At 40.4% G+C, this 24,274-nt stretch overlaps 2 protein-coding genes and 1 non-coding gene across 4 annotated transcripts in view; 2 read left to right on the top strand and 1 right to left on the bottom strand.

Moving 5' to 3' along the window:
• Window positions 1–17,512, bottom strand: part of LOC148399270 (E3 ubiquitin-protein ligase SMURF2-like) — a 34,724-nt gene extending 17,212 nt beyond the window's left edge. For both annotated transcript variants that reach the window (XM_088373346.1, XM_088373347.1), the window contains exons 1-4: window positions 17,101–17,512; window positions 4,669–4,707; window positions 3,696–3,804; window positions 1,175–1,308 (exon numbers count right to left, since the gene is read on the bottom strand). In XM_088373346.1, coding sequence (XP_088229472.1) covers window positions 1,175–1,308; window positions 3,696–3,804; window positions 4,669–4,707; window positions 17,101–17,152 — 334 coding nt within the window. In that variant the 5' untranslated portion in view covers window positions 17,153–17,512. The remainder of the gene's footprint in view (window positions 1–1,174; window positions 1,309–3,695; window positions 3,805–4,668; window positions 4,708–17,100) is intronic.
• Window positions 17,513–18,230: 718 nt separating this feature from the next.
• trnar-ccg (transfer RNA arginine (anticodon CCG)) lies at window positions 18,231–18,303 on the top strand. The gene has a single exon. It is a non-coding gene; the product is annotated as a tRNA-Arg (tRNA).
• A 592-nt stretch (window positions 18,304–18,895) lies between these two features.
• LOC148399268 (uncharacterized) lies at window positions 18,896–23,165 on the top strand. The gene is made up of 5 exons (XM_088374634.1): window positions 18,896–19,120; window positions 19,882–20,511; window positions 20,688–20,774; window positions 21,637–21,828; window positions 22,225–23,165. The coding sequence occupies exons 1-5, from the start codon at window positions 18,922–18,924 to the stop codon at window positions 22,410–22,412; spliced, it is 1,296 nt and encodes a 431-aa protein (XP_088230760.1). The 5' UTR covers window positions 18,896–18,921; the 3' UTR covers window positions 22,413–23,165.
• The last annotated feature ends 1,109 nt before the right edge of the window (window positions 23,166–24,274 follow it).

The following is a 24,274-nucleotide window of genomic DNA, read 5'->3' as shown; positions in this document are numbered from 1 at the left end:
GAGATTATAATCTGGATTTAACAAAAATGTCACTAAGTATTTGGAGTTGACGCAAGAGGCTCTTAAACTCCACCACATTCATTCAGTGAAGCCCAGACAGTTCAGACAAAAGGACATTATTTATTAGTGATATCCTGATGGCAGCAGTTACATGATCCTGCTTGACTCGAGTGCTTTGCTGCTCTCCATTAGAGATAAATGACTCATCCTCAATGTCCTCCTTAAAGGGTTATACTCGCCATTAAACTTCATTCAATATTCACAAGTCAGTCACTTGGTCACATAAAGTAGCTCAACCGTGACATCTATGCCACTTTTCAATAGTCCATGTCTAGAGCAGGAATGTGGAAAAAAAATATTTGCAAGTAAATGAACTATAGCCAAGTAATATATTGCTGATTTTTTTTTAAGTTTACTTGTCTGTGGTGACTTGGGTATGATCACCATTTTTTGCATTGTGTTAAAAAAAATGACCCCACTTTTAATAACCTTTTAAAACAAACCAGACATTCAATATTTACAAAATCAAACATGCCTGATGCCGTAGTTTATGTCTTTGCTGTCAAAGTAATTAAATACTAGATATTTAGTAAACATACACCTGAATATTATTAAAACATTGGAAATAGGTGTGAGATTCGCAGACTTAACTTGCTAGTTTTCACCAAGAATAGCAAATCTTGATTAAGCAACAGTGGTAAAAGAAAGAAACGCTTGTTGAAATTTATAAGTGTCATAAGGCTGTGTGTTGTGTATTTTGCTCCACACGAAATTGACTTATTGACAAAGCAGACTTGCTTCAAAATTGCTAAAATTAAGTGAAAAAAAAACAACAACGAATCATTGAGTGTACAACTTGGACACCACTTGTGGATATGACTGAATAAATAGAAATAGTAGAGGGTGGTTTGAAAAATTCACAAAGGATGGGAAATAGTTGGGCACTTCCGGTATACTGTTACCGACGGGAGAGTGTGTGCGTGCTTGTGGTCAGGGAGCGCGACTTGACATAAGGGAAGTTATTTTGGCAAGTCAGTGAAGGCTATCGTTCATTTGATATGGCTCAGCATTATTCCAGCTGTCCAATAAATACATTGTCACCCCAATCACTCCAATGTGATATAAGAATAATGACAATGGCGTGTCAATTTTCCAAAGGCGAACAAAAACTTACAGCCGGTGTCTTTAAGTCTATTGATAGCATTTGAGAGGAGGCGGACGCAACCGAGAAAACCAGCTCCTTGCTTTTTGTGTATCTTCTTGTGGTTCCAAACACTGATAGTGATGGAATCTGCCTTTCCAATATACCTGGAGGGAAACAAACAAACATACAATGGTGTGAAAAAGTGTTTCATATATTTACATATTATAGATGTTTTCCCCAATAAATCAAATCACCATTTACCATTTACTCACGATTTCTTTGCTTGATCTTTCTATTTATTTGATGACCCTAAAGTATTGAAATTATGCAACAAAAAAATAGATGGGGCAAATACTTTTTCCTGGCATTTTATTCTTAAGTCAGAAATGAAAACTAAACATTATAGAGCACATTGCAAAGTTCCCGTTTTAGCACTTAGGCATCCTTGTACTCAGCTTTGAAATGTTACCTAAGAGTCTTTCCTAAGAGTGAGAACATATGCTGGGATTGTGGTGTAGACGTTCAGGCTGAGCAATAAGAGAAGACACAGATTTGAAAGTAAGTGCATGAAAATGTGGTTTTGCTGATTTAGTGCAAAGGAAGCCTGTCTAGTCAGTGTTAAAAAAGAGAGGAAATGCAGATGACGTGCTTTATATCTGCGGTACAGACAGATGTTATGTTTTGAAATTAGAGTAAACATATCTTGCCTGAGTTCACACTCAAATACACAACAACAAATGGCTGGACCCACAAACACAGAATTGCAGCACGTCAGCCTTGTAACATGACATCTGGCAAGGTAAGGTGTTCCCTAATGAAAACCACTTCAAAATGTCAAAATGTTTATTATGACAACTAAATCTCAGCATTTAGAACTAGTCATATTAAAATTATAATTACAACCCCTGTGGCTTGTGATTCTGACCAGGATGCAGTGGCAGGGCTTGGCAGCCTTGCTCCGTCGTATACTATGAGCTCATTGTACATGTTCCACTTTTTTAATGAGAAATAAATGACAAGTTATTTTGCTTATCCAGGTGAGTTAATTAACAGCGTCTATGCCAAGAATAAAATTTGGCGAGAGAAAAAGGGTGTGATTATTATTATTTAAAAGGATTACACTACACAGGGCAATTTACAAATAGAGAAACATGAACAAAGGTTGAAGGGCACACAATATAGTACCTATTTTATTATCATTCTATGAACAAAATATTTTAGTCTAACAACATGGTGCCCCCGCTAATGGTCCCAAAATATAGTTTTCAGTGTGTAGATGTCATATTACACAGAGATGGGGGTTGTAAATAAACTAGGGGCCTGCTGCCGATGCACGTGGCCATAAAAAAGGACACGATAGCGACGCTTGTGAAACTGGAGTCTGCCTATTGGGGGGTGTGGCAGATTGGAAAGCCACCAAGCCCACAGTCCCATCTGCTTTCAGTGGCATGATAGCCATTTCCTGAAGCAGAGGAAGAGGCCAGGGGTCGCTGGCGGCAAGCACGCTTCACTGAACGGTCCAAAAGGGGGAAGAGCATTATGTAAAAGCGGAAGGAGATTTGATTTGATACTGCCGGTGACGAAGGAGCAATGGAAATAAGAATTAAATGTCCAATAGGGTTAATGGCGCCGAGCAGGAGACTTTTCCGATAAAGGTTAGAGTTAGTTCTCACGAGAACGAGTCGATTCAGTATCATTGGGATTGCCAAACTCGACGAAGAAAGTTAAATTGACAAAGAAGACCCTTGTAAGACATTCAAATAAAATGGCACCAACAGGATTATGATCAAACTAAAGTCGAGAGTAGTTTTGTTCACAGAGGTCATTTTCAACCAAAAAGCTATTATACTGTTTCCAAAATATAAGCAGAATTCACAGAAGGAACAAAACCATTCAAATTAGTCTGGGTTATTTTTCCTGGCCAGTTGACATATAAAAACAGACATGCATATTCCAAAACCTTCAGGATGTTTTGTTCCTGTGCTTCACAGCTTTCGGCAGAGAGAACATGACTTTAACGGCATTCCCCAAACACTTGCATAGCAACAACAATACAACAAGGCTGCATTCAAATTTTAAAGGGCCTCTGTAATTGGCTGAATATTGGCACTTATTTAATAGGTCTGGAATTACAAATGATTTCTGCAATACAAATCCTGCCCCTAAAAGACCCCGTAGTGATTTTATGGTTATTTTCATCAGATGTCCAAGAATACAATAAAATACAATGATGGATAGCCCCCCCACACATTTTCTGAAATGTTTTGAAGGTGGGGGTATTCCAGTTGACATTAACAATATTACAACATGAGAAAAATACTTCCACTTTAAAATATTATTAGCTAATTATCAAATTAATGAAGATCATTAAGAACTTTATCCACGTCAGCGACACAGTAAATTAGTAAAAACCAAGACATATATGGGCAGAAAACAGGCATTTCAATGCAAATTATTTTTGGACAGATTTTTCCAACACTGATTGATATCATTGAAAATGAATGCCACTTGAACATGAGTACAAGCATGAGTAGCATTCGGGTCTACTTACAGATCATAATGCTGATTCCATTTTGGGTCCAATGTATTTCTCACAGTATCGGTAGAGTGGCACTGCCCGGAGCCATCCACCACCACTTTGGCAAAAGGATCAGGTAACCCTGTCGAGCACCAACAAAAGTCAGACATATAGCATGTGGAGTTTGTTTAGCAATGAACAAATAAACAATCAAACTAATAAACATTACAAGTAATTTAAAGGTTTTTAGGGTGATTCTTGCAGAACCAGTTGTGTTTTTAGTCTGATAGAGATACTCTGGTTAAACGAAGTGAATTGTAAAATATAATAGCAACTGTTAATCTTGATCCAATTAACGAAATAGCATAGTAACCTACTGCCAAAGAAAGTCCTCGCTGAAACCCAGAAAGGCTGGAATTGCACGTGTCCCAATACTTAGAGCTAGACTGGACAAATAGGGTCTTACCAGACCATATGACATTTGAGGAATCTGATCAGGGATCCATTTATGACTGTGCAAGTTCACTTGTCATTTCTTAAGGCTTAATCGTTAACAACTGTTGCAGGCCAAACCCGTTTGGTTGCTTTAGATGGGCTTTCTGCTCATACGTCGTGTTTGTGCAAGAAAAGAGGAAATTAACCCATTATGGTTTGAATGACCTGACATGTCGAAGGGAAAATTCTGGATGCTGGCTGAATGAAATGTTACAGTTACTGGCAAATACCCAAGATGTTTTGATTTTTTTTTTTGTATCTTGCATGCCAACGGCACAGCAGAAAATAATCATTTGTGCTAATTCATCTAAAACCATAACCTAAAGCAAAATGTTGACAGAAGTAGCAGTACTGAGGAATAAAAGATCCTGTGTCTTCAAACAAACATTTTTTTGTTTGACGGTTACCTAATTTAGAGACAGACTTCAAACTATAGCCCCTTGCCTTCACTCAAATGCTCATGGGATCTGTTGGACGAGAATAGCAACACATCAAAATGGGTTTTACTTACGGAAGAAGTCTTTCTTTGCCAGGTTCTTTGCACAGAGGACTGGAAGAGAAGTACAAAGAGCAAAAGATTTAAACGAATGGTAAAGATGAGTACAATACACATATCAGACAAACGTCAGCATATATTGGAGATTTAAAGACAAACAAGCAATTTCTCATCTGAGCGCATGCGCTAATTGCCTTTGTCGGAAAATAGTGCGTGCACGAAAGACGCAGACTCATCTGAGCTGCCTTCCCTTCTTTCCCATGAGTTTGTAATAGAGAAAAACAAAATTCTGCTGTTTTATTCATTTCAGTCATGAAATTGGCAATAATGAATAGAGCAAAAAAATATGGACCAAAGAACTAAATCGGAAAATAATTTAATGTAATCATTAGTACAAAAGTAGCGGCTTATAGTCTGAAATTTACGGTAGTTTTTTTTTTTTTTTTTTAAACTCTTCACATACAGGAGAAGGCACGGGGAGGCTCAGCTCCCCGCTCCCCGCCCCCCTGCCTGCTCTGACCGCACATCCCTATTTGGATCCCAGGGATTCCTTGCACATAAGCCCCTAATACACCATTGTCGAAGCACTACTGGTTTGTGACAGGTATCACGCAACACATTAGTGTGTAAATTAAACTGTTGATCCTCAATACGTGTAGGGCTGTGAGCAGGTGGTCTCACACGTGGTAGTGTTGACCTTCCGAAACGGTCATGAGACAAGTTGGCCGAACAAGCATGCACCTTGTAATGACATACATGTAGGTATTTCAGACGTTCGTTAAGTATAGTAAAAACTAAAGTATTACTTATTGTTGCTCTAAACTCAAACAGGCAAGACCACAAAAATTGCCCCACGGTGGAGACAAGGCATACACAGACATTAGATTGAGGAAACAAAACAAAGATATTTCATTTTGGGACGCTAAGCCATGATTACACTGCTGAGATGCGGAAATCTTGACAGGGCCCAAAATGACAGTCAAAAAGAATCTGACAGAATCACACCGCAAAAGATGTGGGACACAAGTGAACACGTCTCGACACAAATCAAATTACATGGGCTGGGCTGGGTGAACACTAACCATCAGCTTGTCAGAAAAAAAAAAAATGCCGACAGTATGGGGCGCAGGCCAAGTCCAAGGCCGCCAGGACTGCATCCTGTGGGACAAGCAGACACCATGTTGTCGGCAGACGGGGCCCGCAGTCTTGGCGCGACATTTATGAACGACAAAAAGGATCACTTATGTTTAAATGGGTCATTATAGCCTAGAGTTAGGTTGCATGATTTTCCTACTGAATTCCTTTGCATCCAGGGTAATACTTTACAGTATGTGACTAACATTCACTTGGTGGCACAACAGCCTTACTCAAATGCAATATTGATCAAACCACAAACACAACCACAAAACATAAAATATACTATTACAGTATGTTTTAATGCAGCATTAGAAATAATTTGTGGAATTGCCAATGGATGGACTGACTATGGAAAAGGACAGCAGCTTAATTTTGAACTCCATCTGGTACTTGAGAATCGCACAAGAGGATGTCTTGGTCTATATATAAGTATAAAGTAAGTATCAAGTGCTGCAATATCAAACCCAAGCAAATCTGTTGAAATTCTCTAAAACTGTGGGGGGGGGGGGGGGGGGGTTCTTCACAAGATGTTTTATGTCTGCAAGAGCACCAAGAGTTTGTAGCCATGTCTGTTTTAGTCTGTGTCTTCTTGCAGCAGCAACAAGCCGCGCCACACCTTTTTTTTTTTTAGTTCAACTGTGTCGCTGAATTCTTATTTTCCAAATACAAGTCATTAAAATAATGGTACGGAGTCATTTTTACTGGGTAAAAATTGCCGTTCTAAATTTGATACTTGATGCAGATTTGGTACTTGTCGGCAGAGCCAAAAGTTTTTGGAAGTCACAAAACAGCATTCAAAAGGAGAGTAAGTGCAAAAAGAGTATATTTAGTTCAAGTGTGTGTACAAAACACAAACATTTAGCACGCTAGACAACACTAGGCTAATGAGGATTATGAGATTAAACTGCACACTGTTCCAACAAATGAGTCACAAAAACCATGAGCGAAAGCTGTCCTATTGTCATCAGTTGGTCTGGCAATTGTGCTGATATAAAAATTGCAAGATTTAAAAAAGAATTTTTTTTATTTGCATTTTTTTAGCACAACAAACTAAGCAGAAACCAATTTGACACAATAAACTAAGTAGAAACCAATTCCATAAGTATTGCCATTTAATTATTTTACAAAGTTCATTACTAGTTTGGTGGAAATGTATTTTATATTTGTTAATATAATAGCTTAATTCAAGCATCAAAGTTAAATAACAGGTTCCATTTAGGGTATACTAAATGCTATGTGTGAGGTAAAGTCATTAAGTCGTGGGTCTGCATTATGAATGGACTAATGGATTTTTCATACCTAAAACAGGAAAGGTTTCCACCTCCGAACGTATTTTGTGTGTGTTACCTATTCAGCAGAAGTTGAAGACAAGAAAAAAATGCAAGTTTAAAAAAAAAAAAAGAAAGAAACGCACCAAAGGCACACACGGAAACACTTTGTATAACATTTATTGATGTACTTTCTGGTTTTAATCAATCGTCTGACACATATTTATAACATAGATGTATGTCCAAATTTACATTTAATTAATTACGATTATATGCATGATAGTTGTGTATTTTGCGCACGGACAGTTGAGCACGTGATGGTGTAGGCCACACAGCCAGTGAATTTTGGACAGCTTGTCTCTGAGCATATTTTATAGTGGAAACTGAAATAGAATGACAGACTATGCGTAGTGATACTTTCAGTGATACTTTTTCCGAGCCTAAATTAATGTAGTATAAGACATGTATTGTGTACGTATACGGTAAAAATGGTGAGCTATGTTTAATTGTTGCCATATGAGCAGGCCATGGTGAGCTAGGGCTGGCAGAGGACCAGAGTCATTCCATCCAATTCTATCAGGAACGATAGGTCAGCTGGTACGGTGTTAATGACCGTGAAGACCCGCGGTGGGTGAAACCACATCTCTGTTCGTGGACCCAAGTCCTAAAAGATGCTTATATAACAACCTGGCTACTGGTAGTAATGACAAGAAATTCACAGAAGCCACATCAACCAGACTTCATTAGTTTTAATGGTCATTGTTTTCGCAAGTTGTATTGATAGTATTTCTTTTAAAAAAAATCATATAAACTGTTAGTTTTACTGGCTAGTCTACACAATCTAAACCACAATAGACAGATTGAGAACAACTGTTTTTGAACGGTACATAAAATCCACAGTTCGGTTCTGTAGCTGCGTTTTGTGGTCATCGTTTTTTCAGTTCAGTATATGTTGACTCTTCGGAAAATCAATCATGTTATGTAGAGTTAGGTTAGAAGTGACAGAAAAAACACAGGACCCAAATTCATAATGTTAATATTAAATACTGTTGTACTATTTTGTTATATAGTTATATATTATATGTCTATTCCAGTGGCGTATAGTAACAGGCAGAAAAATGAAATGCTCTACAATCATACTGGAAAAGCTACAATCAAATTGGGTGTAGTTCGTCAGTGACAGACATGTCAGAGGTCAGCTCTGTTCTTAACTGTGTTGGGTATTTGAAATTCAAACAGCTGCACTTTTAGGGCCTCTTGTTGATGCATCCCTCTGTTCCCCATTCATCAAATTTTCCTTCTAGTAAAATAAATTAATTAGCAAATGAGATCATACTTTCACTATTATCTGAAAGGTCAAACCGAGACATTTGATACTACTACTTGGCAGCTTGTGCTATGCAAACGCTATTGTGACATTCTCTCCCCCGTTGTGGTATTATGTAAACTCTTATTCAATCCCCAAAACTGACATCCAATTTAGGACAATATTTAATCACCTTTGCATTTTCAATGAATAAACTGAACAACCAGCAGGGCATGGCAAATTGATGCCTCATTCAATATGATTATAACCATTGTATACCGCAAAAATCTTGGCTCTTATTCATCGGAAAATGCGCGGGGTGCCTCTGACAACAAAGGGCTGCCGTTAGTGTGGCGGGAGGGTTGTAACGTCTCAGTCTGTCTGAATCCAAAGGTCAGATTGAAGGTTAGCATTTGCTATGGTCAAGGGATTTCCACTTGCTCTCTCAGGGGATTTTCCAATATGTCAGCATGATCCGTCATGCCATTTATTCAGAGTGGGGGGCAGTGAAATTACAATTCAAGCCTTTAAAGCCCAGAGGGTTCTTGCTTTGGAAGCTGACCACAGACTGATAGATCAAGTAATTAAGATCAATAGTGTTTTTTTCCACATGTAGAAAGAAAGTAACAAAAGAAGTATTTGAATAAGGAAGGAAGGAAGGAAAAGTGTGTTATTTGCCAGGTTATGTGTTCAAGTCTACTGTATGGTTTTCATTGTATACTCTACTGAACTACTACCAGCATGCATGGAGCCTCTTGTACTGTGGTAACACTTATTAGACCGTGTCGCTAGCAGCTCTGTCCTAGACAAAGGGTTTGAGGTCACTAACTCCAGTGGACAATTGCGTGATCATCCAAAGCCAACTCCATGGTCAAATACAGCCATTTGTTCAATTATTTCCCTGGCAGCACTACAAGGACATGGTGGGCTGACACGTACTGCATCAGAAACAAGTCATTGGCTGGGTTTAATGCTCGGCCAAAAGACATCGTACTTAGTCTCTCATTAGTCCTGCATCTGGCCAGAATAAGATTATGAAACAAAAGGCCTGCGTGTATTTTTGTTCATGTGCAATGTTTTCTTGGTTGGCTGTGAATGGCCTCGGCATTACCGTGACAACATAATATGAATGGTTTTCTGCAAGGAACTAAAACTATCTCAGTCATTTTGTTCACATTGTTTAGGGGAATGACCGTCGTTTCAAAAAACCCCACTGCTAGTGAGACACAACAGTCGAGAGAAAGAAACCACTAATCTAATGGGTACCACTTTGTCCCAGAACGTGTAATAAAAACCCGGCAGAGCTCAGTGAAATGTAACTCAACCAGGTGGTAAAATGCACCACGCACTTTTGGGTGTCAAGTTTGATCACTCACTCGATCTATCCCAAAAGAGTCTGGTGGTAGTTGGACATCTGAGAAGTTGATCTTGAACATTCATCTTTTCCTGAAGACAAATACTGGCCTGAAGCATGCACTGACCCAAGAGGGAGACTCAATCCAGTTCTGGGGAGCCCCAGTGAACAGGAGCTGTGCCAAAACGTCATCCAAGTGGGGAAAGAGTAACGTTATGCTTGAAAGAAATAACTGCTTCTAATTGTAGGTTACAGCTTACCTAAGAATACATCCTCATATCCCCGTCGGCTCTGTGTAAAAACCCGAGCTTCTCGACGCCAGCACAGCTAAAGGGAAGCTATAATAATACGTCCCAAGTAACATTTAGGAGATGTCAATGATTGTCAATTTACATTAATGTCTTAATGATGTCTTAACATACAAAAAGTACTTGGGAATAGCTAATGCCCAAGATTATTCTTCGAACAAAAACTGTAGCCAAATTAAATAGAATTGTAAGCCAAGGCGAATTGTGCACTTTGTGAAAAATGCTGTTGTAAAGTCCCTCAAAGACACAAGCTCAAACCGCTCTCCTTGCTTTTCTCAAGAACTCTGCACATCCACTTTAGAAGTTCCACTGTATACAACATAGTCGGTGTGAAATGTGTAAAACCGAGCAAACGCTTGAGACTGGAGTTGCGAACTCACGGGTGAGTCATTGGCGAAAAATGAAGGCACAGGTCCTTCACCTTCACCCTTATTACTAGCCACAGCAATGTGCTGTCTCCTTCACAGCATTGTTCGACAGTTAAACAAAACACTTCCTCCTCCCTTCCCCACGTCTGCCTGGCGGGCCTGTTCACCTACTACAACACACGGGGAATACACGCTGGCAACGTGTCAAGAGCAGAAGGCCTACGTGACCGACTTGCCAAAGCTTACACCTGCAAAAAGTCATGCTGTCGAGCGATGTAATTGAAATGTTGGGCAAATGCGTGCGCCTTAAGCCGCAAGCTGAGCCTGACTGCATTTACCACATTTGTTTCTCCAACCCAATAAATACTTAGGATTCCAATTATGTCATTCCTTCAGAGGCCAACAGTCTACTGCTATCCCCGAGGAGATGACAACACTATGGAGTCGGTAAATCTTGCTTGAGCAAACTTTAGTCATGACGCTAAGCAGGATAATGAGATAGCTACCAACAGATCATTGTTGTAATCTTTGTTTGAATCTCTATAATCAATAGCGAAATTTGTTGGAATGTGAACAAAAGACAGGGACGTCTATCGGGACCCGAATATGTGGAACACAGAACGTCTGGAAGAAGGAAGGAAGACGCGTCAGGGGGAGGAGTATTTGCACCAAGGAAATTTGATAGGGATAACATTCTAGCAGCATAACAAAATAGGACATGTTTGGATAGTTGTAGGGTGAGACAGTAGAACTTAAATTATTATGGGCTTTATTAAATCTGGAAAAAAAAAAAATGAAAATGTTTACTCAGCTTTGCTCAAAATGGCAGATCTACACAAATTAAAATTTTCCAAGATATACCTTCATGTTTTATATAAAATCTGTTAGTGGCCATCTGGCACAACACGAGTCAGTGTCTGTACATGTGTCTGTTTCCTCAAGGAAACAGAAGCAAAGTCAACCTTCTCTGCAGGGAATAGCATTACAAACAAAGCAAGGATGAGCCAAGACCAAAATAAGATGACTGCCATGGGTATGACGAGGAAAACAGTCATGTAACCTCTTAACGTGGGGAGTGGGTGGTCATGCTACACTGAGTAAGGATCACTGCAGTACAGAGGTATAATTGTACTAATGGCGGAGGTGGAGGTGGATGTCAATGAATAAAACAGATATAGTTCTTAAAAAGAATTTAAAATGTGTCGAATGGAAGAGGAAAAACGATGTAGGCAATTTTGAAATGCGGAATGCGGATATATCATAAAAATTACAGTGGAACCATTCAGGTGGTACAAATGAGAAGTTGATCACAATTTAGCATTAGTTAGTAAACGACACTGTTTGTGAATTATTATTATTATATCAGAATTATTCCCAAGACGGCTGGACATTGCACTGGACATTTTTCATGGCTAAAACAGTTGTGGTATCTGAAAAAAACTACGTAATAATAGAAATAAATAATACACATGTATTAGTTTACGGCTTTGTGAATACAGTACTGGGTACGCCACGTCCTTACGGGCTTGATTGTGAGCATATGTTTGTCCATATGTTTCTATAAGGCCCACCCCCAACAAACACATTGCAGGGTCACTACCAAACTAGTCTAACTTAAATGGCAGCCAAACACAATGTCTTTGAGGAAATTTAAAATCTCATTAGGAAGCAAAAGCTATTAAAAGTCTTTATGATTTGAAAAGCAAACCCGACAGGAACATCGAATTGAAATATTTATTTGTGTTTGCGGCATAAGTTACCATACTAGTACATAGCAGTAAAACAAGCAAAGAATAAGGGTGTGTGAATAAACTATTGATTAATAGTCAATCATTGTGATCAGGTGGTAGGAACATATATATATATATGGAAGATTGCTGCAGTGAGGATTGTCATTTTAAGAAGTAAAAAAAAACCCAGCATGCCTCAATCTGTCTTCTTCCACACTGGAACTGGAAACAGCCTCACGGTTAGGAGGATGCAATTTGAGTGTTTGTAAAGCAGTCATGCTGAATGGTCTACCAGACACACGCAAGCATGCACACATCAGTAAGCTGTCTGACCACAGAAACAGTAGCAGAAGAACAGGAGGAGAGAGTGGTCCCTAAAGACCCTAATCTGCTTTATTGCAACCACGGAGTAATCAAAATATAAAGCAGATCTATTTTCAGTTATATTAAAAAAAGACAAAAGTTCACAAGGCACGCACGCACGCACACACGCATTCGATTAGTACGGTTGAAAAGACACCAGTTGAGTCATCTGTTAAGTGTCTGAACCAGATTCTTGTTTGAACGAGGACAAAAAATGAAAGCGTGACAAAAACGCAGGGACGTGATGAGAGGCTGCGAAGAGCAAGAGTGTGTTCAGACGATAAGACACCATAAACTGGCTATCGCATGTCATGGTTCCAGACTAAGCCACAACTTTTCATCAATCAACCGACGGATGTAGAGATGCAGTTTAAGATGTGCTGAGAGTTGCGGGGGGAGTCACATATCTAATTAATGAAGTGAATCTTTACTGCCAGTGTAACTCTACCTAAAATAAAAAGTAACAAGGGAGAGTTCTCTAACACGCTGGAGGAAAATCCTCCAGCTGTTCTTGGAAAGTTTAAGGCATACAGCGTGCTAAAGCCCACCTCCTCTCTCCGGTTAGAATTTCTTACGCAACATGGAGGTGTTCAGTCTTTCCATTTTCCTGCTCAGAAGTACACAGATGCCACCAAGTTCAAAAGTAATCGGAAAAGCAGATAATACCAACGATGGGCCGCAACAAGCAAATGGCTCGGACGTGAGCTTGTGAGGCTAAAACAAAATAAACTGCCATATCTATGGTATAATGCTTATTTATAGATGCGAGTTTTAGCCACATCCATTCAGCAAGAAAATACAATTGAAGTTGAAGCGCATGGAAGTGAGTTCAAATTGAAAACGTCCACAAAACGGTGCTAAATATAGTAGAAGAGAGAAAGGTGGCAAAAAGAGAGATAAAGCTGTGTTTATATTTGACAAGTTTAATAAAATAAAATAAAAACTGTACCATCTCTGAGAATGCTGTTCATTTGATCATGAGTGAAAATGATCATGACTATCTTCAGGTAGCCTTCACACCTGCTTATAACACCCTGAGCATCGGACAGTTCCTGGCCGAGAACATAAATTGCTAGTCTGGAGCAACTTTTCTACTCACCTAACCTGGCTCTGTGTGATTTTTGTTTTTGGGGATGGGGGGCTTGTTTGTTTCTATCCCAAGTTCACATTTTGGGTCACATTTTGAAGATGTGGACAACATCAAGATAGTAGCTGTAACAATGGCGCTACCCAGGATCCGGGAAGGATGCTTTCCGGTAGTGCATGAAAGCGTGGACGTGACAGCTGGGAAAGTGTTACACTCCCGTCCCGTAACTTTTCTGACACACCTTGCAACTGAGGAAGGAGACTGTGACTTTACGATTTGTCTCAAATCTTCCATTTTGCGGTCAGTACTGTTGAACTGGCAATTTTGTCTAGTTACGTTTTTCCTGTTTTAAACTGGACCTTTTTTGGGTGAAGATCACATAGAAGGTGAAATTCCGAAATATGTGGACTGGCCTATATTTGTCCTGTTTTGTGAGCACAAGCACACACGCACAGAAGTGACGTAAAGCTGAGCTAAAACTGGTCTAGGAGCAGATGCCGAATCCTTATCTCAACCAGCAGCTTCTAATTCCTTCTGGTCCCATCAACACGCACACACCGAGCACCGGTTTCCCCCAAATGTTTGAACACACGCAAACTTTGACAGCTGATGAAAAATGTAGCCGCGTGTTCCCTTGCCTGTCTGAGAGTTGCACGCTCACCGAGTACAGGAAGACGACGCTTCTAGTGGTTGGCTGCTTGTTGCACGCCAACTGGAGGCTAATGGAAGCAATGGATCACACAGGCGGACATACTCCCCTCCTTTCTGCAGTGTCGGCAAGAGAAGGGATTCATCCCCTAATACATCTCATGTCATTCTCCTTTGAGTGGATCCAGATTCCAACCAGTGCAAAAAAAATGAAATAAAACACCTCTTTCTGGACTGTGGGGAGCACATCTACTGTCTGGTGTCGACACACTAGGCAGCAAGCACTGTTGGGGTCATTATGGCCCAACAGTGCTTGCTGCCACGCCACTGTCTCATCAGGACACTATATACAGTTTTATTGTGTTTTTTTTTTTTCTTCCTGATTTGTAAAACTGTGAAAAATCAAAATTGGTGCAGTTAAACACTTTGGATGGAAGTTGGAGTTGCATTGTGAAGTGATTTCAACATGTGGGATGCTCCAAGTTATCAACCAGAAGAACTTGATTTTTTAACCGTTCAAATGTGACATGATCCAGTCAGAACAACCATTTTACAGCTTTACACCATTTTAGGCAACAAAGTTTATTTTACACCTCTACCAAGGAGAAACTAGTATTGAAAAAGGTTGAAGACAATCCAGAGCATTATATTTGCGTTTGTTCTTTGACTACATCCAGAGGCCTTCATCTACGTAACCATGGACAAAGATTCAAAGTGAAAGTTGAATTTTTTGGGAAATTCCAGGCTGCTCATATGATCATGTTGTTCAGAGCTGCCATAGTTGCCCTGGAGACACAGTGCTCGATGTCACAAGTCTTTGGCTTGGCAAATTGCCCCGTTCTGTGACACAGACAAAAAAGAAAACGAGGAGAACACTACGCAGATAGTGAAAGCGGACGATGGTTGGGGTTCAACGTTGGGTCTAAACGTGCACGGTCTCAGACACATAGCAAGTCAAACGTAGCCACGACTAAACACTGGCCATGCTGGCAACGACAGCACACGTTGAAATTAGCAGCGGTGATCCCCCTGTGTGTGGAAGTGAGAAGCAATTCTTCTTGCTCACTGTCACAACCGGCTTTCTGCTAAAAAAACTCAGAAGTCTCTTTTACACTGCCGGTAAACGTCGTCATTTTCTGCCTTTTTTTTTTTCCCCCAAGTCGCTGTATGACGTGTCCAAACATTTCATTTCATACAACTCAAAGTGCTTCACAAAACCAAAAGCGCAACACCCGAAATTATTTACAAACAAGGCAAGACGAACACCATAGCACAAGTTTGCACTGTGTTTTTCAAACAGCCTCTCAAATACGTATCTACACAAACTATTTTGTCACCTATTTCTGTCTTTGTCAGAAAAAAGGTGACTTTTCCACATCGTGTCGGAGGGGCTAGAATCATAAAAGAGACAGGAGGGTGCATATGTGTAAGGGTATTTCCGACCCCCCCACCCCAGTTTTCGAGAAGTCTAGCGCAGACCTTGTCATGCATCCTATTATCTGTTAGCAGGATGCCATGTCACAGTGTGAACGCTGCAACACTTTGTCGGGTCCTGCTTAAAAGACAAAATCAGACGAATGGCATGTCTTCATTGAGGGATTAGCATTTTCGTATGATCTTGATGGAAAAAAAGGGGGTCAAGAGTCACAGAATCATTTTAATTGAAAGACAGACTGAGGGTATGCCTATGATCGGCAAGACTCACATTTCCTCTCTGAGGTTTCACATTCCTGGGATTCCATCTTAAGACCACTGCGACCCATTTAAAACCATTCCCCATATGGAGGAGGGAGGGGGGAAAAAAAGGTCCGGCGTGCAGAAAGAACAGCTTTAAAGTGTGTAGATCTTATTACTGCACCTTGCTGTAATGCAGCGGCTGAGATGCAATATATCATGGGGACGTGTCATTCATGTGGAGTACAGGCAACATTTATCATCACACATGCCAAGCTGAGGGATCCAATGGTCGGCAGAACCAGCAGGAGTCTAGATAGTACAAATGGCATCTATCCCACAGCCCAATGCGTTCTAATGCAAGATTTGATTCAAATATTTTTGAAGAGATAGCAGAACTTGATAAAGCTGCTCGGGAGAAGGAAGTCTGGTCTTCCTTGCTTAAGATGCTCCCCCCTGTGACTCAAGAGTGAATGCATGGATGGATAATGGATGGATGGATAAGAGTGATCAGTTGCTGAATACACATGTACCACAAATAAAATATTGCATCTTTGTTCATCTATTCACCATGCCAGTGACAAATATGGACAAGGCAAGATAATGAAATGTTCTTCAATATCAATCCAAGATTGATGTTAATGCCAATGTCTCCTGTATGAAGTTTTCAAGAAGGGCAAACTGGAAAAGCATTCCTGCATCTCTGATTTAAAATGTAGCCAAAAATGGTTGACCACTGTAATTCTCAAACTTGATTTAAATACATGTATCGTGGAAGACCTTGAGTTGAGGTGAATTTATGACTTTAGTTAGGACTGACTAGTTTAGTACATGCATAGGGAGGACCCAGTCATGAGTTTGTCTTGGGCCCGAAATACTTCCCTGCAAATGAACTATACATTTTCTTACATGACTATTGATTTGCATGTTGTTATTTACATTATTTCTGCTGTTCTTTGCCTGAACCTCGTAAATAGAGAAAACTGATTGAATCATTAGATTGTTTTTAGGACAAAAACCTATGTGAACGTAGGTCATTATGTATAGAGTTCACAAGAAGACTTTTAATTGCAAAAGTACAAACCACGCACGCCACATCGCCAGCTGACCATCAGCAGATGTTAGCTCGGCTGGCTAGCATGCTAACGCTTCCGAGCGGTGCGGGAGGGGGAGAAGGGAGGGCAGGGGGTTTAAATTCGCTTACCTGTCAACCGCAGCTTTACTGGGCCATTCCTCCGAACTCCTTGGTTAGACATCCCCCCTGGTGTTCCGGCGTGTTGAAAATTAACAAATCGTACGATTCATTGGCTGAGTTGTTCAAAAGGTGTCTCCCAAATCAGCCCCCCCTGCTAACGTCGTATTAGCTTGTTGTATCACCATAGCACATCATTGGCCTGTGTACACTAAACAGAACGGCGTCGCCAACGAACGCATGGCTGAAAATGATAATCCTTAGTTGGAAAAAATATAAGTCAGAACACTCCCAAATACCGTGCATGCCACAAACAAAATTAAAGGCGCAAAAATATAAAATCAAGTGAAAGGTTCGCCCTCCATCCGGACAGGCGCCTATTCGGCTAGGGTGCTTCGTGATGAGTGAGTGGAGTAGTGCACGACACATACAGGCACGTAAAGCGCAACGTGGTGAAACGATATCCGGTGGATATTTTCAAAAGAAAACCAATAGGTTTGACATGAAAATAAAATTGCAATTTCGTGATAAAATAGGGATTTATATTGCCAGTTGAGCGATACTAATATTAGTATATTAAGAGTGACTTACAACGGTAACAATTCTTTTTAGAACGTGATCTGTAAAAATGATCAGACAACAAACTTCATTCACATCGGATGACTTGGAAAATATAAATGTTGAAATTGTAGAATCAGATGTGTAAAAAAAAATGTGAGTTATACTTTCACAAATATGTATAGCGTATATATAAATAAATGCGTATTGGTTATGTAGGAGATGCTCATATCGTGCTTACAAATTGGTTCGTAGCAATTGCCATAAATATTTCTGATTTTAACTTCCTTTCATTGAATGTTCATTTATTTACATTTTTGCGGGCGAAAATATAAACAACAGCTTAACTTGTGATAACACAGGAAAACCAAAACATACCAAAACCGTATGACGCCATCTAGCGGAAGAATTGAGTTATTTCCTTTCTCTCATTCTAAATGAATCTGTGCCGCCGTCGATGTCGCCAAAAAATTCACGGTTTTTTTTTTGTATGAAAATAAAACAAAATATTCACCAGAATCTCAGCTCAGGTATCTAAGGATAATGGTTTATAATCTAAAAATTCGTCGGATGCGTAGTATGACGACCCAGTGGCCTAATGGATAAGGCATCAGCCTCCGGAGCTGGGGATTGTGGGTTCGAGTCCCATCTGGGTCGTTTTTATGAGACGCGTTTGTGATGCAGCTTGATAATGTTGGAAATATTGAGGTTCCTCTGAAATACCGAGGGTGTGCGATCATTACGATCTTTTCTATTCGAGACACTCATGAAGATTTAAAATAGTAACAGGTTCCATAAATATTTTCCCTATTGAGCAACAAACATGACGCTAAAACAATTGAATAATTGTACAGAACAGATGAAATAATCAAATTAAGCAAGATTAATTAATCCATCCATTAACTGAACTGATTTATCCTCACGAGGGTGCAAAAGCTTGAAACGCCCTAAAAAACTTTAAACTGAAGTGTGAGCTGTGCCTACTCTCGACTTTGTTTCAAAAACTGTACTTTCACAATAATCATCTTGAATTTAATTGATTGCTGCAGTTCACAACTGCTGCCTCTAGAAGGAAGTAAAGCTTTATTAATAACTTCATTTGAACAATTGTTGGAGGTGCACTTACTCATATGAACAGACGTTGACTAAAATCCACTCCTAACACGTCAGTCATACGTCATTGGTCAATTGCTGATACCAGGCCCCTAATTTCTCCCTTTTTGGGGGGTTAAAGAATTCATTTATGATTGGAACGAATGTGATGACAGCTGTACAATGTATCTGTGTGTCCGTGTAGGACGGCCCGCCTCGCGCTGCAGGCCCGTCCCAGTGTTGTATAAAAAGGCTCAGCTCTGCAGTAGAACCTGCTCTGCATGTCTCCTTCAACAACATTCACCAACCATGATGAGGATTAATGTGTTTGTTTTTTTCTTAATGTTCCATCTTCACAAGGCACAGGAACATGTTGTTAATGGTAAGTCTTGTTTTGTTTTTAAATTCACATCTATCTATCTATCTATCTATCTATCTATCTATCTATCTATCTATCTATCTATCTATCTATCTATCTATCTATCTATCTATCTATCTATCTATCTATCTATCTATCTATCTATCTATCTATCTATCTATCTATCTATCTATCTATCTATCTATCTATCATCCATCCATCCATCCATCCATCCATCCATCCATCCATCCATCCATCCATCCATCCATCCATCCATCCATCCAATCTATTTTCCTACCGACCTACCTACTTACCTACTGATATGGATTAGGGTTCTATCTATCTATCTATCTATCTATCTATCTATCTATCTATCTATCTATCTATCTATCTATCTATCTATCTATCTATCTATCTATCTATCTATCTATCTATCTATCTATCTATCTATCTATCTATCTATCTATCTATCTATCTATCTATCTATCTATCTATCTATCCATCCATCCATCCATCCATCCATCCATCCATCCATCCATCCATCCATCCATCCATCCATCCATCCATCCATCCATCCATCCATCCATCCATCCATCCATCCATCCATCCATCTATCTATCTATCTATCTATCTATCTATCTATCTATCTATCTATCTATCTATCTATCTATCTATCTATCTATCTATCTATCGTACCTACCTCAGTAGATGTTGTAAAGTTTAGCTCTAAATAGACTTTGCTTCTTTATATAAGATGTATGAAACTGAATACATTCTACTTCCAGAATTTTATCCTCTTGTTGAGAAAGCTCCATCCAGTTTTGTGGACCACCCACAGAGCAATCAAACCAGGCTGATGGTGAAAGAACCGTCTTTGCCCATCAATGAACTTTTAGAGAAGAGTAGCAGGACCGGCGAGTCCAAATTCTCCCTCCTTCCTTTACCTTCCGCCATCTGGCCAAAACACAGCGACCTGGCAACCGTCCCTCGCCACCATGGCCCCCACAACAAGAGCAAGCGCGGCCCCAAGAACGAGCACCTGCTGGAGTTGAACACGGATAAAACCAGAGGAGAAACAGCCGGTCTCCTTCCCAAACCTTCTCTGACGGCGTCGACAGCTCCGGCCGCTAACCGCACCGCTCAGACCGTAATCAACCCGCCTCACCCCACCGAGCCGGAGGGCTATCCCAACTCCAGATCCAGGAGCGCCCCTCACCCACAACCTGCTCCAGCACCTTCTCCTCGCAGAGACCCCTCCAACAGACGCCTGGACCCAGAGGAGAACCGCCCGGGGAAAGCAGGTCTCTACCAAACCGGAATCGGCGCGGCGCCGCCTCGGAACAACAGCCGGCCGCCTGTCACCTTCAACCGGCGCTCCGCCAGCCTCCTCTACCAATTTGACATCCTCAGACGAGGTCAGTGTTATGTCTTGTTTTGGGAACACGGCCAATTGACTAATCTTGGAATGAAATCATTCTCACTTGTTTTTGGAGATTATAGCTTTCAAAAATTTAAAGGGTGTAACATCCCTGTTCTGTTGACATCTGTTAAGCAAGAGCAAGCATTCAAAAGTGTCGTTTGCTCACCCCAGAGTCCGACCTCCCCCATGATGCCTTCTGCATGAGCGAGTGCAGGAAGGAGAAAGATGAGAGGGATTATTACTGCTACAGCGAGTTTGGTAAGTCTTGCAGATTGGTCATCAGAAACCCTTTAATTCAATCACACAACAAAAATGAGGATAATACCACATTTTTCTGACTGATACCAGTACTTTTGTTACGTTACATCCCAATATAGGAATTTTGCTCACAATTGTATGAAATGAATAGCAACTTTCTATTCTTCTAATTTTGTATTTCTAGTTTCTGATTGTAAAACAGTCAATATAGGGCATCTAAAACTAGTATGCAAACGTCGTAAGTATCGATATCGTGAAATAAGGCTGGTACCGGCAACGATACCGATAATGAAATCGTCCATTCGTAATGAAAACAAAGTACAAAGTAAAAACAATATCAGCTACAAAATCAAGACATTAAAGTCTCGTGTACGAATGACTTTTTTTTTTTTTTTAATAGGCACCAAGGAATAACCTTGTTTTGCTTACCGACTGCGCTAATATGAGATTTAAGAAATTAACTTTGTTTCCTCTTTCGGTAGCTAACATTCACAGAGCAAATTAACATATTACAGACACAAATACAACTAATGTTTTACCTTTGATGCTTCGTAACTATTGTCTTAAGATTCACATCTTTTGTTTCTCAGGCTCCTTTTAACTTGACTTTATGTGACATCATCTGAAAAGCATGCTATTATGCTTTGTCCTGTTATTTAAGTGAGGCTTTGACTGTTGGCTTGGAGTACCTGTCAACATTGGATCAAGCAGCTTATATTCAGCTGATCTGAAAAACAGCATCTGCCAACATTTATTGAGCCAAAACACATTTTTGACTTCAGAAAAATCTGACAGCACACCACCAAACCAAAATGTCTCAAACAGAATATGATTTACTGACTCCCATCTGCCCCTAAAACAGCTGTCAACGGGGTCGTCCATGACATTGACGTGCTTCGTAAAGGGATACGTCTCATTACTCTGATGGTGAGCAGCGACGGGTTCTACAAGATGAGTCGCCTCTATGCCACCCCTGACAGCTTCTTCTTCAAAGTGCGACTTCTGGTCTTGGACACTTACAAATGCAGCAAACCCTGTCCTGATATCAAACTTGGTAAGTGCTTGATGTTTATTCATGAGTCTGACTCACACAATTCTAGTTGTACACAAAGTTGATAGTAAAAACGGATGTCAGAAAATCACAAATATTTACAACCGGCAATTACGCCGAGCAGAATTAGTGTACACGAATAAACAGATGCTATCAGGTAGGGGAGATAAGGATTTCTAAGTTTGCTAAATAAATCTACAATTTTGGTGGTCGTGGTAATAGAATAGAAACAATATGAATGTTACCAAACACCTTTGCCACAATTCTCCCACAGATGAAGGGTCAAGAACTAATTTGTTGCCATTGACAACTATAGACGTCAAAGATTCATTTGAACTGAATGGCAGAATGTGGCTGAAAAAAACATTGTCCTTGATTCTCTTTATTTTTGTTCCCAAGGAACCAGATACATCGTAATGGGCCAAATCTACCACCGGAGACGACATCTTCCAAACGATCTCCTGAACCTGCTCGGGGCTCGACTAAAACCAGGCGACGGCATCCTCAGGAGCAGCAATTATGTAAAAAGGTTCAACAAACGGAAGCACCAGAAGGTCCTGGAAGCCACCCGCTCCAAGTGTCGGTGAACTCAAACGTGAGACTTTTGACCCGCTTGCAAGGGAAGAGACACAGCATCTTATCTGAACCGCTTCCAAATAACCTTTGAGTATTATTACACCAGAAGACGGTTAAGAGGCAACACGAGTAGTGATTAGCAAGTTTGCATCGCAGTCGAGAGGTAGTGGGTTGAAATCTCGACTCTAGCCTTCCTGTGTGGAGTTTGCATGATCTCCCTGTGCTCGCGTGGGCTTTTTCCAAGTACCCTGGTTTCCTCCCACATCTAGCTCCTAAAAGACTAATAATCCAAAGGTGTGAATGGGCATCCATTGTACCTCCCCCCGCGTCTCCCATAAAGTCAGTTGGGATTTGGGACTTCAAACCGTGAGTGACATCACTGAGGAGAAAATTGACAAAAATGGATGGAAAAGAAAAAGTGAATGGATTCACTTTAACATGGACCACCACAATGTGCAGTAACACAATCCATCATTCAACTAACTATCAACATGTCTTCTCTTAAATGGTTTACCATTAAACTACTTACGACATTAATTAAAGAGTTCATCAGCCTTAAATAACTGTTATGCAAATACCATGTGACCTCTTCATTTATTCATGGCTGGTACATGAAGCTAAAAGGGGATACAATTGGCCCGCACCCGAAAGGGAACTTTCAGACTTAACACATGTAATCCACATATTTGATCGCCCTGTACTGGTATTGGGCAGCTTCCGTAAATGTACTGTATGTAATGCCTTTAAATGACTATGGATGCAAACCGTGTCATGTCGTCGTTATTGCTGAGCCGGAAATGCACTTTTAACGTAACAAGGATTACAAATGACACATGAGAAAAAAACTCACAAGTAACCACAATACATGTTAGGCATTAGAAGATAGCTGTTGTGTTCATTCAATTCACACATTTTGTGACATTCAAATATCATAGAAGATAAGGTCAAGAATTATTGACCCGATATTGCCTAAGCTTTGGTGCTTTGCTCAAGAGCACAATGGCAGTCTTGACATCTCTCCAGCTAATTTGTTGCCAAAGTTCAAAATAAAAAGTACAGTTTTGCACTGGGGAAGTACATATGTTTATCTATTCCTACCCCTGGTTTCATGAAAAGGTGATCATTTGCACTGACTGTTGCATATAGACAAAGTAAATAAAATGTTGATGGCACAAGAAATGTTTTGTTACTTCGTGAGATGGCTCCAACATCCAAAAAAGTGGTCTCTCGGAACGTTTGTCAACAGGTCCGCTTGGTTCCCAGGATGTGGAAGAAGCATCTATCTGGGATCAGCGCTGGAGGGTTGGTGGTGGGGGGCAGGAAACTGGAGCCCGCCGCACATTTTGGCCACCATCGCAGTAGGAGGACATTCCTCATCAGAGGATGTAGTGGACAACAAGTGAGGGGGAGGTGCAATTGCACCAAAGCCACATGGAGGAAGTATGTGTTTGCTAGGGGGCTGAAACCATGCTGAGCTGGTGGTCATGTCTCAGCATACACTCCAGCCTTTATTTGGCACTTTGACGGATGGACGGAGGAGCGGAGTGCTGTGAAAATCAAAGGTCACCATGGGATGAAAGGAGCGTTGGTGTGAGCAGATCAATGCTAATGATTGATAACGCCGAGCTGTGCTGTCTAGGTTCATGTTTTCGTGCGAGAAAGGAACATCTTGTTTAGGGCAAGGGGTTGGAGTAAAAAATTATTAACCCCATTTGCCCACCAAAATAAACAATTTTGTATAGTTTCATGTGTAGTGGTGTGCCCCAAGGTTATGTCCTGGGCCCACTCTGCCAATATTACTCCCAAAAAGTTAGAGCTTTCATGTGAAATTTCAGGATAATCATGAAGTGACTATAATTGTTTTTTTCCCCTC

The sequence above is a fragment of the Syngnathus floridae genome, chromosome 4, assembly GCF_059516105.1.
Source record: "Syngnathus floridae isolate MCC-2025c chromosome 4, RoL_Sflo_1.0, whole genome shotgun sequence".
NCBI lineage: Eukaryota > Metazoa > Chordata > Actinopteri > Syngnathiformes > Syngnathidae > Syngnathus > Syngnathus floridae.
Note: the sequence above shows the minus strand (reverse complement) of the source record. Positions and strands in the feature narration are given on the sequence as shown.

What these genes read in the sequence shown, in the direction of transcription:
- LOC148399268 (XM_088374634.1), top strand. Translation starts at nt 18,922, where the DNA reads ATGTATCTGTGTGTCCGTGTAGGACGGCCCGCCTCGCGCTGCAGGCCC. An exon ending in TTACTGCTACAGCGAGTTTG is followed by an intron (nt 20,775 to 21,636) that starts GTAAGTCTTGCA and finishes CCCCTAAAACAG; the next exon opens with CTGTCAACGGGGTCGTCCAT. An exon ending in CTGTCCTGATATCAAACTTG is followed by an intron (nt 21,829 to 22,224) that starts GTAAGTGCTTGA and finishes TTTGTTCCCAAG; the next exon opens with GAACCAGATACATCGTAATG.